At 37.4% G+C, this 17,852-nt stretch overlaps 1 protein-coding gene across 2 annotated transcripts in view; it reads right to left on the minus strand.

Annotated features, from left to right (window-relative positions):
- Positions 1-17,852, minus strand: part of PUS7L (pseudouridine synthase 7 like) — a 33,362-nt gene that overhangs the window by 9,558 nt on the left and 5,952 nt on the right. The window contains exons 3-7 of one of the 2 annotated variants that reach the window (XM_066368998.1): positions 11,548-11,707; positions 9,893-10,050; positions 8,294-8,421; positions 2,478-2,576; positions 569-650 (exon numbers count right to left, since the gene is read on the minus strand). In XM_066368998.1, the coding sequence (XP_066225095.1) occupies positions 569-650; positions 2,478-2,576; positions 8,294-8,421; positions 9,893-10,050; positions 11,548-11,707 (627 nt within the window). Of the gene's footprint in view, positions 1-568; positions 651-2,477; positions 2,577-8,293; positions 8,487-9,892; positions 10,051-11,547; positions 11,708-17,852 lie in introns of both variants that reach the window. The other variant, XM_066368999.1, reaches the window with a different exon arrangement.

The following is a 17,852-nucleotide window of genomic DNA, read 5'->3' on the forward strand; positions in this document are numbered from 1 at the left end:
AAAATACAAATTTTTCTTATCGTCAATAAACTTTATTAAATAATATAATTGCCATTATTATTAATGATTTCTTGCCAGCGTGAGGGCAATTTGTATATCCCATTTTTGAAAAATGTTTTATCTTTTGATGTGAAAAATTGAACCAGTGCTTGTTTGATAGCTTCTTCATTTTTGAATTTTTTGCCCTTCAAAAAATTTTGTAAGGACGAAAACAAGTGATAGTCGGTATTATTGCTTCACCAAACACTTTCAATAAATTTCTACATGCTTCTGTAACATTTCTTCCTTGTTGAAATTCGTAAAAATTACAGCAGCGTAAATGAACTTTATCAGTAGCCATGGGTACACTATGGCTTCACACATAAGACTAACGTGAATCAACTTTGTTTTAGTTAGTTTGCTACGTCAGTATGTATACACTGAGTGATAAAAATAGAGAGGCACACATGCACCAAATAAACATGCGCTTACATGTCGAAACTTGTGATAGAAACGGACAGAACTTTCTGGTAGACCTTATATTATGTATCTGCAAGGTTATGAATGGGGTAAGGAAACTTATAAATACCAGTTTGAAGAAAATATTTCTTAGCTCTATTTACAGGATCATCCAAATCTTCTGGTGTAAGAAATAATTTTACAGCCTTCACCTTTAAAAAGCAAGCAAAAATTGTAAATAAAAGTGACAAATTACTTTTAAAAAAAACATATATCTTAAAAGAATAGGCATTTAACAAATATTTGATGCTGCAATTTTATCTTTTAGCTTCCAAAAATTAAACAATCAATATTAAAAATTAGAAATAAACTTCTGTACAAAGCAAGCTAATCTAGAGGTTTAAAATACTATGGACTAGAAAAAGTGTTCTCCCATGCCTTCCATAGTTCTTCTTCTGCCATTCTTTATCTCTATCATTGAGGCCTGAATACAAGTGTGAAGTAATGATCTAAAACTCAGACTTGATCAGACCAACATACACAACAAAAATAGGGAAGGAAACAAGCATAAGGCAATGGCAAGCCACTTGTTCTCAAGTCTTAGAATTCTTTGCTTTTAAAAATAATTGCCAAACTCTTTTTTTAAAATTGCCACCTTTAATATTTTATTTTAAAACCTAAATAAAAGATTTTATGTAAAAAAAAAAAATGTTATCTACTAGTTCCTGTAATTTATCACTGTCTCTAGCTCTGCGATCTATTTCTAAGTATGTGTCTTTGAGTAGCAATACTGACTGCTATTTTGCATATGTGGCCTATATCAGCTCTCAACCTTATTTCCAGGTATAAGGCAATATTCACATGCACAATGCTCCTCACAAGTGCTTTTACTGTTCCTATCTCTTCCACTTAAGGAAACATATAGCCTGGCTGATGGTGGTGCAGTGAGTAGAGTGTCAACCTGGAACACTGAGGTCCCAGGTTCAAAACCCTGAGGTCGCTGGCTTGAGCACAGGCTCACCAGCGTGAGTGTGGGGGCACTGGCTTGAGCCCAAGGTCGCTGGTTTAAGCAAGGGGTCATTAGCTCGACTGGAGCCCCCAGGTCAAGGCACATATGAGAAGCAATCAATGAACAACTAAAGTGCCACAACTACAAGTTGATGTTTCTCATCTCTCTCCCTTTCTCTCTTTCGCTAAAAAAAATAAAATAAAATAAAATAAAATTATAACACAAATGAGTATGACACTATCATATAAATAATTTTGAATATGCCCAAGAACATAATTTTTATAGTTTTTATACTTTATGTATACTTCATTCAATGCAAATATATATGTATATAATATATAATTATATATAAAATATACATTTAAATGTATATATACATTTTATTTATTTATTTAATTTTAAATTTTCATTTATTTATTTTAGTGAGAGAGAAGGGAGAGACTGAGAGAGAGTCCAGGAATGATGATCCATTCTTGTGTGTGCCCTGAACAGGGGTCGAACCAGCAACCTCTTGTTTTTCAGGGCAATGCTCTAACCAACCGAATTATTCAGCCAGGGCTACATGTACATTTTAAGTGTATATATAATTTTAATAATTGGGCAAATGTGGCTTCTTATTTGTGATATTCATTTATAGTTTCATTTGAAACTAGTCAGACAATTTTTCAAATTTGTTGTTCCCTTTTTAGTGTCTAGCTTTGGGTAAATTCCTGTCTTTTATATAATCTGATACCAGATTTCTAAAATTGTAGGCTATAGGTTTCCTCTAAATGCTCTATTGAGTTCATTAAAAATTTGGTGGATGTTGGTCAGTTCTCCGTTAATCATCAAACAATATTGGACACTGCATACAGTTTGCTCTCCTATAATGTGATGTCATGAATATAGTATTAACTGCTCAATGATGTAGTATATGGCACATGTGTGTATATACATGTGTATATATGTTGGGTTAAGAAAGCAAAGGGCTGGCTCATGAGTAAGTACAACCGAGAAAACAGAAAAGATCGTATTTTTAAAAAATACACACCATTTCACTCTTCAGCAAAGCCAACCCAATTTGATCTGTGTGAACTTTCCTTCCCATCCCAAATCTCTGTGGTCCATAGTAATTCACAAACCCTTTATTCTATAAATAAAAGAAAAATCAATTAATTAAAAGTATATTATAATGGACTGCATGCTTGTATACCCCCAAAAATTCATGTGTTGAAAACCCACCCTGCAATGTGATGGCATGTGCAGGTGGGGATTTTGGGAGATACAATAATTAGGTCACGAGGATAGAGTCCTCGTGAATAGGATTAGTGACATTATAAGAAAAGACCATGAGCTAGCATGCGCTTCTTTCAGCCACATAGGAATATAATGAGAAAACCATGTTGGCAACCTGATCTCAGGCTTCTAGCTTCCAGAACTATGAGAAACAAGTTTCTGTTGTTCAAAAGTCATACAGTCCATGGTTCTTTGTTATAGCCCTGAATTAAGACAAATAAATACAATTATCACATCAGAATATGTAATCAAGTCTTTCTCTTCATATTTATTGTAATAAAAGAATCCTGTAATCAGCAATTTATATGTGGGGACCAAATGGTCTCAGAAATGTTACCCAGTTAAAGAGAAAAACAGATGATTAAAAGGTAGAAAATAAGATGAGTAAAAAAGCTTTAAAAATGTCAGCTTTTCATTTACATTACTGAGGGATCTGGGTTATGGGACTTTTGGTGCCAAAATGGGGAAAATTCTGGGAAGACTAGGATGAACTGGTTAACTAGTATTGGATCTGATCTTTTCCCTGGAGCTCTTTCTGATTTTGAGACTCTTCAGCTGTCTGGACATGCTTGGAATAAGAAATAGGTTTATTTTCAAACCCAGCAAGTCCTGACTCTTTTATATACAACAATTCATCTTTCAGTTATCTCAGTTTCTGAAAGCGTTCCCAGACAATGGCATGGTGTCCCTTCAAGAACAGGAAATTGGAATGTTCTACTACAACCATTTTAAGACAATGGTCAGTGGTTAAATATATTCTCATAAAGAAAACACCAGCACTAGATGGTTTCTTGAAAAATAAAAAGTTTCCACACTTTTTGAGGGGAGTACATGTTTAATAATTATTATTGGGCACCATCTCCAGAACTATTCAATAAAAGATGCTAAGACAGCCTGACCAGGAGGTGGCACAGTAGATAGAGCATCAACCTAGGACACTGAGGACCCAGGTTTGAAACCCAGAGGTCACTGGCTTGAGAGCGGAGTCATCTGGCCTGAGTGTGGGCTCAACAGCTAGAGCACAGGGTCACTAGCTTGAGGGTAGGATCATAGATATGACCCCATGGTTGCTGGCTTAAGCTCAAAGGTCACTAGCTTAAAGCCCAAGGTCACTGGCTTGAGCAAGGGGCCACTGACTCAGCTGGAGCCCCCCAGTCAAGGCATATACAAGAAAGCAATCAATGAACAACTAAGAAGCCACAACTATAAGTTGAGGCTTCTCATTTCTCTCCCTTGTGTCCATCTGTCCTTTTTTTTTTTCTCTCTCTCTCTCTCTCAAAAAAAAAAAAAAAAAAAGATGCTAAGACAATTTGTTACCAGCATGCTATAAAAGGCACCCTTACCTTATGCCGTCCACAAAAATTCAATTGCAGAAAAAGTAAGTACTCTCTGTATTAAATCTCATAGTTAGTATTTTAAAATTTTTTAATTTGAAAAAATAACATCAGATAATATCCTAGAATAGCCAGAAAAATTTTAACTACACCTTTTAATTACTTAGGGTTGGAAATAACAAGGTTTGTAGCAATGAGAGACATAACCTTCTAAAACAAAACTTCAAACTTATTTTTGGGGCTTCTCAACTCCCTACCCTTATCATGAGACCTAAAGGAAAGTTGTCTATGAGATTATTCCAAATGGGTTGCTTGTGGTGGCGCAGTGGATAAAGTGTCAACCTGGAATGCTGAGGTCGCAAGTTAGAAGCCCTGGGCTTGCCCGGTCAAGGCACATACAACAAGTAATCAATGAACAACTAAAGTGAAGCAGCTATGAGTTAATACTTCTCACTCCCCTGCCCCTCTCTCTCCTCTGTCTGGAAAATCAATCAATAAAATCTTCAAAAAAAATTATTCTGAATGAGAATTTTATAGTTATATATTAATAAGTACCAAATGAAAGACAGGCAATAACTGCTATCAGAGTTCAGAGAAACTCCTCTTTTTTATTTATTTATTTATTTTTTAAATTCATTTTAGAGAGGAGGGGGGGAGAGAGAGAGAGAGAGAGAGAGAGAGAAAGAAAAGGGGGAGGAGCAGGAAGCATCAACTCCCTTATGTGCCTTGACCAGGGAAGCCAGGGTTTTGAACTGGCGACCTCAGTGTTTCCAGGTAGACACTTTATCCCCTGCGCCACCACAGGTCAGGCCAAAACTGCTCTTTTGATGTTCTGAGCATCCACTTTCAATGTGGAAGGGGGTTCCCACATCAACAAACAACCCTTGGACATCAGCTGGGTGTCCTAGCATTCAACTCAATTCTGACACTATCTATGCAGAGACAGCATCAGATCCCACAGGTAAAGGGTTCAGCTGAAGATCACCTCACCCCCACCACCTTCAGATGCCAGGTCAGTCAGAAACCTAGGCTGCACATGAAGACCTGCTATAGATTGAAGGTTATAATAAACACTTGGACTTCAGACACCAGCTGAAAGTCCAGGGTATTACCTATAATTCTGACCAACTTGCTTTAATTTTTTTTAATTTATTCATTTTAGAGAGTAGAGAGAGAGAGAGAGAGACAGAAAGAGGGGGGAGGGAGAAGCAGGAAGTATCAACTCCCATATATGCCTTGACCAGGCAAGCCAAGGTTTCAAACTGGCAACCTCAGCATTTCAGGTCGATGCTTTATCCACTGTGCCACCACAGGTCAGGCCTGACCAACTTGCTTTTAAATTAGAGCAGCGGTTCTCAACCTGTGGGTCGCGACCCCAGCGGGGGTCGGATGACCAAAACACAGGGGTCGCCTAAAGCCATTGGAAAATACATATTTATTATACAATACATTTTTAAATAAAATATGTATTTCCGATGGCTTTAGAAATATGTATTTTCCGATGGCTTTAGGTGGAAAATACATATTTATTATACAATACATTTTAAAATAAAGTATGTATTTCCGATGGCTTTAGGCGACCCCTGTGTTTTGGTCATTCAACCTCCACCGGGGTCGCGACCCACAGGTTGAGAACCGCTGAATTAGAGGCTCCCAATACCCCTATCTTAGGCTCAACTAATTTGCTAGAGAGGCTTGAAGAACTAGAGCAACATTTTATTTACCAATTCATTATAAACTCAGACTTATGTAACTCAGGACCAGCCAGATGGAAGAGATGCATAGAACAGAGTAAGTGGGAAGTGGAGTTACTATACCCTCTCTGGGTACATCGGTCTCCCTGCATCTCCAACCCAGATTTCACCAACCCAGAAGCTCTATAGACAAACCCTGTCCTTTTGGGTTTTTATGGAGACTTCATTACAGAGGCAAGATTGATTAAATCATTGGCTTCTGGCACTTGATTCAACCTTCTCCCCTCCTCCCTCCCAGTTCAGGGAGTGGTACTAAAAGTTACAACCTTGTAATCACAAGTTTGACTCCATTGACAACCAGCCCTCTTTAGGTGCTTTCCAAAAGTCACCTCAATAACATAACAAAAGATAACTCATTCACTCCCAACGCTTAGCGAGTTCCAAGGGACTGGGGCAGCTGTGAGCCAGGAACTGTGGATGAAGACCAAATATATATGAAAAATATATTTGATCAAGAATGAGCAAATATATATTTCTTATAAATCACAATATTGTATACTCCATTTTGCAAGAGACATCATTTTTATAACAGTTTTTCAGGGAAAAAAATAACTTTAGGTAGATTTATAAAAGAAAACAACTATATAAGAGTATACTGTGAGAGAACTCCTACACACAGGTGTATCTGCTGGGTTTAAGATCTTTAATTGGAAGATATTTTCCTGACAATAAGTCATAATATTGATTAAACACCAGTTTTTTGTTTTGTTTCATTTTGTTTTCCTCAAGGAGAGGCATAAAATTGTATAAAAAAGTCTTTGTGGTCAGAAATTTAGATCAGTGTTTCTCAATGTTAGCTACAGAGCAGATTCACTTAGGGAGTTTTTAGAAAAATACAAAATGTCTAACCTGCATCCCCAAGTGTTCTTATTTAATTGGCCATGGAGTAGAGCTTGACTGCTGAGAATTTCTAAAGCCTCACAGGTTGAGAACTACTGGTCTAGATCAGGAGTTGGCAAACTAGTAAGAAGTCAAATCTGGCCCAACACCTGTTTTTGTAGATCAAGTTTTATGGACATGTTCATTCATTTATGCATTGTCTATGGCTGCTTCCTCACAACAGTAATAAGTAGCTGCAACAGAAACCATACACCTACAAAGCCAAAAGTATTTCTTGTCTGGCCTTTTATAGAAAAAAATTTGCTGACCTAAATGATCAGACTGAAGGCTATGGTTGATTATGTATGTTTAAATGCCTGGCAAATATCACTTAAAAATATATGTTGGCCCTGGCCGGTTGGTTCAGTGGTAGAGCATTGGCATGGCATGGCATGCAGGAGTCCCGGGTTCGATTCCTGACCAGGCACACAGGAGAAGCACCCATCTGCTTCTCCACCCCTCCCCCTCTCCTTCCTCTCTGTCTCTCTCTTCCCCTCCTGCAGCAAAGGCTCCACTGGAGCAAAGTTGGCCTGGGTGCTGAGGATGGCTCTGTGGCCTCTGCCTCAGGCGCTGGAATGGCTCTGGTTGCAACAGAGCAACGCCCCAGATGGGCAGAGCATCACCCCCTGGTGGGCATGCCGAGTGGATCCCGGTCGGGCGCATGCAGGAGTCTGTCTGACTGACTCCCTGTTTCCAACTTCAGAAAATACAAAAAAAAAAAAAATATATATATATATATATATATATATATATATATGTTAAGTAATTTTTTTATGGTAAGAAATAAAATAATGTATACAATTTGTCATTTGTATACACTGAAGCAAAATTAAATATTAGATAGAAAGAAAAAGGCTATGTATAGTAATTCTAAAAAGTAACTTACCAAATTACAAAAGATTTCTGGACAGAATTACTGAACAAAATTTCCAAAAAAATTAATCCCTTTCCCTAAAATATTACTCTATATGGCAGATGTTAGAAAAATTCCTTTCATACAAATAATTTCATTTTCCTCCCTTCTCTGGGGAACTCTATACATTTTATTTCTTTTATTATTTTTTTTATTTTTTTACAGAGACAGAGAGAGAGAGGGACAGACAGTAATGGAGAGAGATGGGAAGCATCAATCATCAGTTTTTTGTTGCGAGACCTTAGTTCATTGATTGCTTTCTCATATGTGCCTTGACGGCGGGCCTTCAGCAGACAGATAAACCCCTTGCTCGAGCCAGGGGTTACTCGGTGGTGAGCTTTTTATTTTTATTTTTTTGCTCAAGCCAGATGAGCCCGCACTCAAGCTGGCGACCTCAGGGGTCTCGAACCTGGGTCCTTCTGCATCCCAGTCCGATGCTCTATCCACTGCGCCACCGCCTGATCAGGCTACATTTTATTTTTTTAATTACATTAAAGTTGTGGGTTTTTAATACAAAAAATATACTAAGAAGAAAATAAAAAAATAAACCAAATGGCCATAATAATGAAAAAAATAATTATACATGCAAATAAAAAGTAAAAAATAGAAAGTTTACCTTTTTTACCTCAAATTAAATAGAGGGGTTATAAAGATTTTCCAGTAATCCTCTTTTAAAACTGAATTTTCTTACCTTAACATTTTCTATTGCCTCTAAAATTCTCTCTCTCAGATTTGCAGAATCATTTGTGTGGCTTTTCACATTTCTGATGACAATATCAAAGTGATTTCCTTTGAGCTGACCAAGTCTAAGGCAATCATCTACAGACCGAATATTAAACACATTCATTCTTTTCTTTTCAATTTCTTTTTCAATATTTTTCAACCTATAAATGATAAATCTCACTCAGTTAAATTGTACATTTCAAAAATCATTGTAAGTTTTAAATGACACTTGCCAGGTAAGCACCTATCCCAACACTAAAACAAAAATTTTTTGAATCTTCCAAAATTAATATTTCAACAAATGCGCACAAGAACCTGTTATTATAGGATTATATTAACCAGTTATTTTAAGAACTGGAACATATATTCCTAATGTTATCACTTAATCTATGCAGGCTTTTTGACTTCTTAGTTCAAGTGATACACTTCCATAACTATTCTTTGTTCTTCCTATCCTTATATTTTTTTCTCTCCTTCTCAGTCTCTCTTCCCCCAACATTACCAAGAAAAACTACTAGCACCAGAAAATGTCCCCCAAATTATGCTATGAATAATTTCTTACTCAAACTTTGACTTCTTCCTCAACATATAAATAATAGATTCTAACTATTTTAGCATAACTTTTAAGATCCTATAAAAACAGATGTAAATTGTTCTTTGCATTCATATTTTCTATAGTCCTTACAGTAGTTGTTTTATTAGACAGATTGTTTAGATACTGTCCCTCCAAACATATCTTCAAATTTTTTTGCATTAACTAAAATCTTACTATTTACTTGATGGGTAACTAAAATCCCATACCCATAAGTCAATTCAAAGTACTCTCTCCTAGGAACCAGTAATATTTGTCTTTGTTAAAAACTGTATTTTAAAAAAATGTTTATTTTATTAATTTTATAGAGAGGAAGGGGGAGAGAGAGGGAGGAAGGAGAGAGAAAGAGAGACAGAGAGAGACAGGACTTCAATCTGTTCCCATACGTGCCCTGACGAGGGACTGAACCAGCAACCTCTGCACTCTGGAATAATGCTCCAAGCTATCTGGCCAGGGCTAAAAGCTATCTTTTAATGTTTAAATACCTTTTACATCTAATGTCCTCCTCCCTTATCTATGCTGCACTTTTGACCATAAAGACAAAAATCATATACTTTTTTTTTTTGGTCCTTCATATAAGAACTTAGAAGCATTGCCTGACCAGGCAGTGGCACAGTGAATAGAGCATCAGACTGGGATGCAGAGGATCCAGGTTCAAAACCCCGAGGTTTCTGTCTTAAGGGCGGGCTCATTCGGCTTTAGTGACGGGTCGCTGGCTTGAGCGTGGGATTATAGACATGACCCCATGGTCGCTGGCTTGAGCCCAAGGTCGCTGGCTTGAGCAAAGGGGTCACTCACTCTGCTGTAGTCCCCCAGGTCAAGGCACATATGAGAAAGCAATCATTGAATAACTAAGGAGCTGCAACGAAGAACTGATGCTTCTCATCTCTCTCCCTTCCTTTCTGTCTGTCCCTATCTGTCCCTCTCTCTGACTCTCTCTCTGTCTCTGTCAAAAAATATATGAATAGGCCTGACTTGTGGTGGCACAGTGGATGGAGCGTTGACCTGGAACGCTGAGGTCACCAGTTTGGAGTCCTGCACTTGTCCAGTCAAGGTAAATGTGGGAGTTGGTGCTTCTTGCTCCTCCCCCCTTTCTCTTTCTCTCTCTCTCTCTCTTTCTCTCTCTCTCCTCTCTAAAATGAATAAATTTAAAAATTAAAAAAAAAGAGAAAAATATATGAATAAAAAAATTAAAATTAAAAAAAGGTCAGTAAAAAAAAGAACTTAGAAGCATTTACCAGCAAATTGTGAATACTTAAACATCTTATGGCTACAGATTAATATGTTATTATTACTTAAATTAGGCTCAATTTTGGCCCACTGATTCAACTTCTACAAAATACCTACAAGGCATAGATTTAAGTACAATAATGTTAATCACAATATAATTTACAGTGAAATATTAAAATAAATTTCTATACTCAAAACTAGGGGAATGTTAAACAAATAAGCCTAAATAATGAACATCACTTTGAAATATTTCATGACAAAAATTTTCTTTAAAATATTTTATTTTTATAAGTAAAATATAAATTGCATATACAACATTATTTTCACATATATAAATAGTCTTTGGCCCTGGCCGGTTGGCTCAGCGGTAGAGCGTCGGCCTGGCGTGCGGGGGACCCGGGTTCGATTCCCGACCAGGGCACATAGGAGAAGCGCCCATTTGCTTCTCCACCCCCACCCCCTCCTTCCTCTATCTCTTTCTTCCCCTCCCGCAGCCAAGGCTCCTTTGGAGCAAAGATGGCCCGGGCGCTGGGGATGGCTCCTTGGCCTCTGCCCCAGGCGCTAGAGTGGCTCTGGTCGCGGCAGAGCGACGCCCCGGAGGGGCAGAGCATCGCCCCCTGGTGGGCAGAGTGTTGCCCCTGGTGGGCATGCCGGGTGGATCCCGGTCGGGCACATGCGGGAGTCTGTCTGACTGTCTCTCCCCGTTTCCAGCTTCAGAAAAATACAAAAAATAAATAAATAAATAAATAAATAAAATAGTCTTTGTACAATGTGTATATGTAGTATAATCTAAAAAAGTATGGAAGGAAATAGACCAGAATGTTATTGTGGTTCTTTCTGAGTAGTGGAACTATTAATGACTTTTCATTTCTTTTTACACAGTACTTGTTTTCTATTTTTTACATCTACAATGAACATGTATTTCTTGGAAAATCACAAAAAATATTCTTATTAACCAATTAAGCTGAAGGGAGATTAAAATTTGAGTGTTTTTACTTTCTATTTAACACAGATTTATTTTAAATATAAGGAAGTACAACAAAAGTTTAAAATTATTACAGTAATTAGAGAAAAAAAAGATTTGTAAGATACTGTCCTTAGTATAAATGCATATTTGAATAGAGAACAGGATGTGAGAAACAATTTTGATCATTTAAAATCAGCCACTTTTCAAAGTTTCTATGCTAAAACTACCTGTTTTGTAATGTAAATTTAAGACATAACTATATGGAAGATAATTATATTATCAATGCAGAATGTGCTGCTCGGTAAGCCTGTACTCAATAAATTAATATTAATGAGGTTAATATGTTCCTAGTATTATTCTTAGTTTAATCTTACATTTTCTTATTTGATGCAATAAGAAAGAAAAGTTTTCTCTTATCAAGTAATATCTTTACCTTTCTGGAGTCACTTTTCTAACAACCATTGCTTGATAGGTGATAGCTTTCTTGTCTTTAAGGCCTGCATAACTAAAATCCGAAGGAATCACACCAAGTTTGATAGCTAAAAAACCAACTGCTTCAAACATTTCTAAATTTTCTTTCCGTAGGGTAAAGGCTGGAAAAAATAATAATCTTAGGTTACAAAAAAATAGCAGCACCATACATCAAGTACATTCTTAACAGATTAATATAATGAATCAAATCATTAATTTAAGTGAGTATTTTTTAATCAAAATACAAAATCCATGTTATAGAATTCATCTGTCATTTTAAAAAATGCTAATTGGCTCATTAAAGGTTTATAGAAATGAAAAAAAGAAACGCCAAATTCCTCATCTTAGCATTCATATCAGGTCCAACCTCCCTCTTCAGTCTTCACATATGCCACTTGCATTCACATATCCTGTCATATTGACCTAGGATTTCCCATAATCCTTGGATGGACTAGAGCCTTCCACAGCTTTGTACTTTGGCACATCTGAGTCTCTCTGTCCAAACTATGTGCTCCTTCCATTTATTTTCCATACCTCTATTCATTCTTCATGATCCAACAGCAGCAGCAGTCCTACCTCAAATCCCTTCCAGGTTCCCAAGACTGAATGCTCCTAAGCAGGGATCATGTTGGTTTTACTATTATATCCTCAGCCTAACACATAGTTAAGTATTCAAATATTTGTTGAATCAATGAATAAATGAACTCAACAAGGAATTGATTGCTTAATCGTGCATGTGTCCACAAGTTGTTATTATCTGCATCATGATACTTTACACCATGTGTTATAACTGTATCCCTTTATGGCTTGTCCATCACACTGGGAGTCCCAAACCAGCAGGCCAGGGAATAGAATAGTGCTTGTTTCATGGTAGATATTTTATGTGTGTACTAGATGAGAGGGTGGGAGTGAGACTGTGGAGGTGGAGAGAAGGACTAAACCCACCAAAAAAGCCCCCCAATACAATGACCTATATAACCTGCCAGCATTGATAGTGACAAAATATCCCAATCCTCAGTTCACCATATTTACATGAGATACTTCAAAGTATTGCTCTCTCTTTTCAGATCATGTAAAGCAAATTTCAATACTCTGCCAGAATAATTTATATTTTGTTCAATTGTTGTAATTGTCATCAGCAGCTACAAGGGCTTCTCTGAAGAGTGCTCTAAGAAAAACAAACATTAGATATAAATATGACCCAGCAAGTAAAAAGATGTAAAATTTATGTAATATCTATCTGTGAATACAGAATGGGGCAAAGTAGGTTTACAGTTGTTTGTATGGAAAATAACACAATAATAACAATAATACAAGACTAACCTGTGTTTTGTGTACTCACAGCCATAAACCTACCTTTGCCCTACCCTGCATATAAATAGCTAAACAAAGCTTAAATAGCCATACTTTGGAATACCATACAGTATTTAATAGACTGGGTAAGAGCTACATGTTCTTTATATCTCTATGTAAATAATCTCTAAAGACATGAAAATAGCAAGATTCAAAAATATGTATAGTGTATATCACTTATGTGAAAGGTTTAAGTCTGCAATTCAATGTAGTATATTTTCAATGTTTCAGTTTTTACAAGAAAAACAGATTTGTATTTTTACTTAAATATTTAAGAATTGTTAAAGTGTAACACTATAATTTCTGAAGAATATTCAAACACTGTCCCCTATTTTCTAATATATATATATGTGTATATATATATATTTTTTTATATATATATATTTTTACTACTAGGGTAATTATTTTGTACTATCATAACAGCTTCCCAGATTTCTCCAAATTTTATACTACAGCAGTGATTAATTAAAGGTATTATGACTTCTATTATTCTTAAAGAACTGATAAAAGAAGTAGAGGAAAGGAAAGAATCATACAAGTCACTATGGTGTGCTAAGTCACAATCTTAGCCTTACGGTATCTTAGCCAAATGGACTCGAATATAAACCTCTGATTTCAAGGTCTCAAATAAAATAATATTAAAAGCCCACATTTAAAAGGTAGAGACTGTAACCTCAAAATATTCCAGCTATTGTCATGATAAAAGTAATTACAGAGTTTAATAAAATGATCTGGGAAGATGCGCTAGGCTAACGTTACAATGGCCAGTATAACAAAAAGGACCCCTGCTTTGGGAACACTCAGCCTTGAGAGCCTGAAAGAAGTGCTACTGCTGTGGAGGCTTAAAGAATGAAGAGAAGTATGGCAAATGGTCAAAGCAAAAGAAAGATCACAATGCTAAATATTTTAATGTCTGTAAGATTCCTCAGAGCTATTGTTTTAGGGAGTCCATAATGTTCTCCATTCTTCAACTGCATGCCTGTGTGATGCTGCATTTTGATCATTTGCTTCAATCAAAACAAAAAATTACAACAGATTGAATGCAGGAAATGAGAATCCAGTTGAATTCCTGAATGTCTGATATTAGAAAGTTTCATAGAACTGTGAAAGAGTAGAATCCTTCTCACTAATTTTTAGTTTAAAAATATGGTCTTTTTTTCATTAAAATATATATTATCATGTTAATAGTAATAGATTCATCTTGAAATTCAGATTTTTAAAATTTCTATTTTAATTGCTAATAGGTCAGATATTAATAGATAATAACCACATTTTAAAAAGCTGGTTGTGGTCCACAGTAATTCATAAGAGCTATACTGTCCAGGAGTCCTGGACGCAAAAACTTTGAGAACCACTTAGGAATAATGTGAAAAAATATAGTAGTCCCTCAAGTACACCAAATCTAGGGAACAAGACAGTCATTAAAATATCTTAAGAGTAAAAGAAATGCAAAATTCAATCACGTATTGCATCAGCTTGGCTAGGAGTTACACACTGTCTATTCAAATCACATTATAATAGTAAACAATAGGAAAACTTAAAGATCACTAAATTTTTAAGATTCATAACACTTTCTTAATTATTTGGAACAACTTAAGTATTTAAAAAGAAAATCAACTATGCTTATTTAAAATTTCAATTTTAGAGACTTACTTCTAGCCATGTGGGAATAATTGACACCAAACAGGACCCCCACCCATAAACTGAACACAAGCAGAAAACTAGACAAAACATATGAAATACATGTTTTAGACACTAGAGAACAGGCAATACAGAACTGTGAACCAAAAGAAAAAGAGATGAGGTGAAATCTAAAATACCCTGATTTTCTGTCTAGAGGTACTTTCTGGACCACAGTATGGGGAAAAGGAATCTAGCTAGAGTAAAGTGGTTTTGCTGAATTAAGAAGGTAGAGGACGAAGTTCAGGAAGGCTGAGTGGGCTGGAATTCATGGGGCAGAGTACCAGCTAAGAGAAAGCCATGCAGAGAGAGTTCAGAAATCCATGTAGGTGATCCCTGGAGTTTGCTGCTGATTTGTAATCTACACACGGCTAGGGTTAAATGCTGTGTATTATGTAATGTTGTGTAACAAGTCACCCAAAACCTTAGTGGCTTACAGTGTTCATTTATTTCTCATGGTTTCTGTGGGTCAGGAATTCAAGAGCATCTGTTTGTGGTTCTAGCTCAGGCTCTCTCATGAGGTTGCAGTTGGACATGGCTGAGGCTACAGTTATTCAAAAACCAGACAGGACCTGAAGGATCCATTTCCAAGTGGACTCACTCACATGGCTGGCAAGTTGGTGCTAGCTGTTGTGGGAGGCTTCAGTTCCTTTCCAAAGAGCCGCATGAGTATCCTCACAGTATGGTGGCTGGCTTAGCCCAGAATGAGCAATTCAAGAAACATGGGCAAATAAGTGCAAAACTTTTTAAATCTAGCCTTACCAGTCACACACCATCCCTTCTGTCATATTCTGTTGGCCATACTCAGGCCACTCTGTGTGAATACCAGATCATTGAGAATCTTCTTGAATGTGGAGAACCACAACCCATCTGCTGGCTCTAATACAAGGGGTCCCCAAACTTTTTACACAGGGGGCCAGTTCACTGTCCCTCAGACTATTGGAGGGCCGGACTATATAAAACTATGAACAAATCCCTATGCACACTGCACATATCTTATTTTAAAGTAAAAAAACAAAACAGGAACAAATACAATATTTAAAATAAAGAACAAGTAAATTTAAATCAACTGACCAGTATTTCAATGGGAACTATGGGCCTGCTTTTGGCTAATGAGATGGTCAATGTTCGGTTCCATATTCGTCACTGCTAGCCGTAACAAGTGATATGACGCGCTTCTGGAGCCGTGATGCGTGCGTTCTGCGTGAGCGACACCGCCACGTACAGTACTCACTGACCACCAATGAAAGAGGTGCCCCTTCCGGAGGTGCGGCGGGGGCCGGATAAATAGCCTCAGGGGGCCGCATGCGGCCCGCAGGCCATAGTTTGGGGACCCCTGCCATCACACCCCAGCCCCATTTAAAACACACTCATTCCTGCCCTGGCCTGTTGGCTCAGTGGTGGAGCGTTGGCCTGGCGTGCAGGAGCCCCGGGTTCGATTCCCGGCCAGGGCACACAGGAGAAGCACCCATCTGCTTCTCCACCCCTCCCCCTCTCCTTCCTCTCTGTCTCTCTCTTCCCCTCCCGCAGCCGAGGCTCCATTGGAGCAAAGTTGGCCCAGGCGCTGAGGATGGCTCTGTAGCCTCTGCCTCAGGCGCTAGAGTGGCTCTGGTTGCAACAGAGCAACGCCACAGATGGGCGGAGCATCGCCCCCTGGTGGGCATTCCGGGTGGATCCTGGTCGGGCACATGCAGGAGTCTGTCTGACTGCCTCCCCGTTTCCAGCTTCAGAAAAATACAAAAAAAACAACAAAAAATAATAATAAAAAAAAACACGCTCATTCCTTTCTAAGGCTCCAAAGACTCATTGCATTAAAACATCAAAACAAATTCTAGTATTTTTTTTCCCTCTAAATTAGGTCTGGATGTAAATAAGGCTCCTTAAGTACATGTTTTATGAGAATCCTCAAATACAATTTCTCTTAATATGAAGATTATGAAACATGAAACAAATCTGCTGTTCACATACCTTACATGTTACAACACACAGAACAAGCACTATAGAGACTCTGTTCCAACTGGGAGAAAATTAAAAATACCTGGAAGTTATGATACGCAGCAATTCTGAACCCAGGCATGCATATGTTGGTTATTCCAGGATTATGTTGGAATTCAGTCTTACCACTATCTGGGAATGATTGTCCTGGCTGTAGGGTCCACCTCTGGGTCTTGGTTGTACCATCTGAGTGAACCTTCTTTTCCCACAAAAGATAGCTTGTTATAGCAGAGTAGTTTTCTTAGCCTAATTCCTGCCTCAGAACACTTGGGAGTCCAAAGTCTTATCTTTATTTTGTATTGTCTTTGACCCTTTCAACAGTGTGTGGGTCCCTTTTGGGTTCACTGTTAGACCAAAATACACTCACATTTTGTCAGGACAGGATACTTTCTACTTAGAGCTTCTGCTGAAAAGAAGACCCTTAGGGGTCTAACGTAAAGTTGAAGTGAAATAACAGCTAAATTTAGAGTATCTTCTTGCAAGGTACTTCACTCACATCAGTGGTAATTTGGTGCTATTTTCGGGAGGCCTTTGTTTTCTCTCCACAGGGATTCTTGAGCATGTTCAAGGTGTGAAGATTTGCTTCTGTCAGAGTGAGTAATACAAAATGCCTTTTATAACTTAGCCTCAAAAGTTACTCACTGTCAGCCCTGGCCATGTAGCTCAGATGGTTAGAGTGTTGTTCCCATATGCTAAGGTTGTGGGTTCGATACCCAGTTAGGGTAAATACAAGAATCAACTAATGAATGCATAAATAAGTGGAATAACAAGTCAATGTTTCTATATCTCTCCTTTCCTCTCTCTCTAAAATCAATAAATCAAAAATATTTTTTAAAAAGTTACTATCATTTCTGCCATATTCTATTGGTCAAGCAGGCTGTCCAAAATTCAGTGTAAGGAGGAATACTGAGGACATGAATACCAATAGTTAAGGACCACTGGAGGCCATGTGGATGCTGGCTACCACACTCCACCAAGTTGGACAACATAATACCATGCATTTAACCTGCCAGAGATTACATAAGCCTAGAGTCTGGTCAGAAAGAACAGATCTAATTAAAAAGCAAGGGCATTCAGTAGAAACCACAGAAGGATCATTCTATAATAGTAGGGCTATATGACAGACCTAGAGTAAAGCTTACTCCACACCTCCTTAAGTAAAACTCAAAATAAATTCTTAAATGTATTTGTAACTTACCTCCTACTGGTAAAGCAAAGTTCAACACTCCTTAAAAGAAT

The sequence above is a fragment of the Saccopteryx leptura genome, chromosome 2 (assembly GCF_036850995.1).
Source record: "Saccopteryx leptura isolate mSacLep1 chromosome 2, mSacLep1_pri_phased_curated, whole genome shotgun sequence".
Classification (NCBI taxonomy): Eukaryota; Metazoa; Chordata; class Mammalia; order Chiroptera; family Emballonuridae; genus Saccopteryx; species Saccopteryx leptura.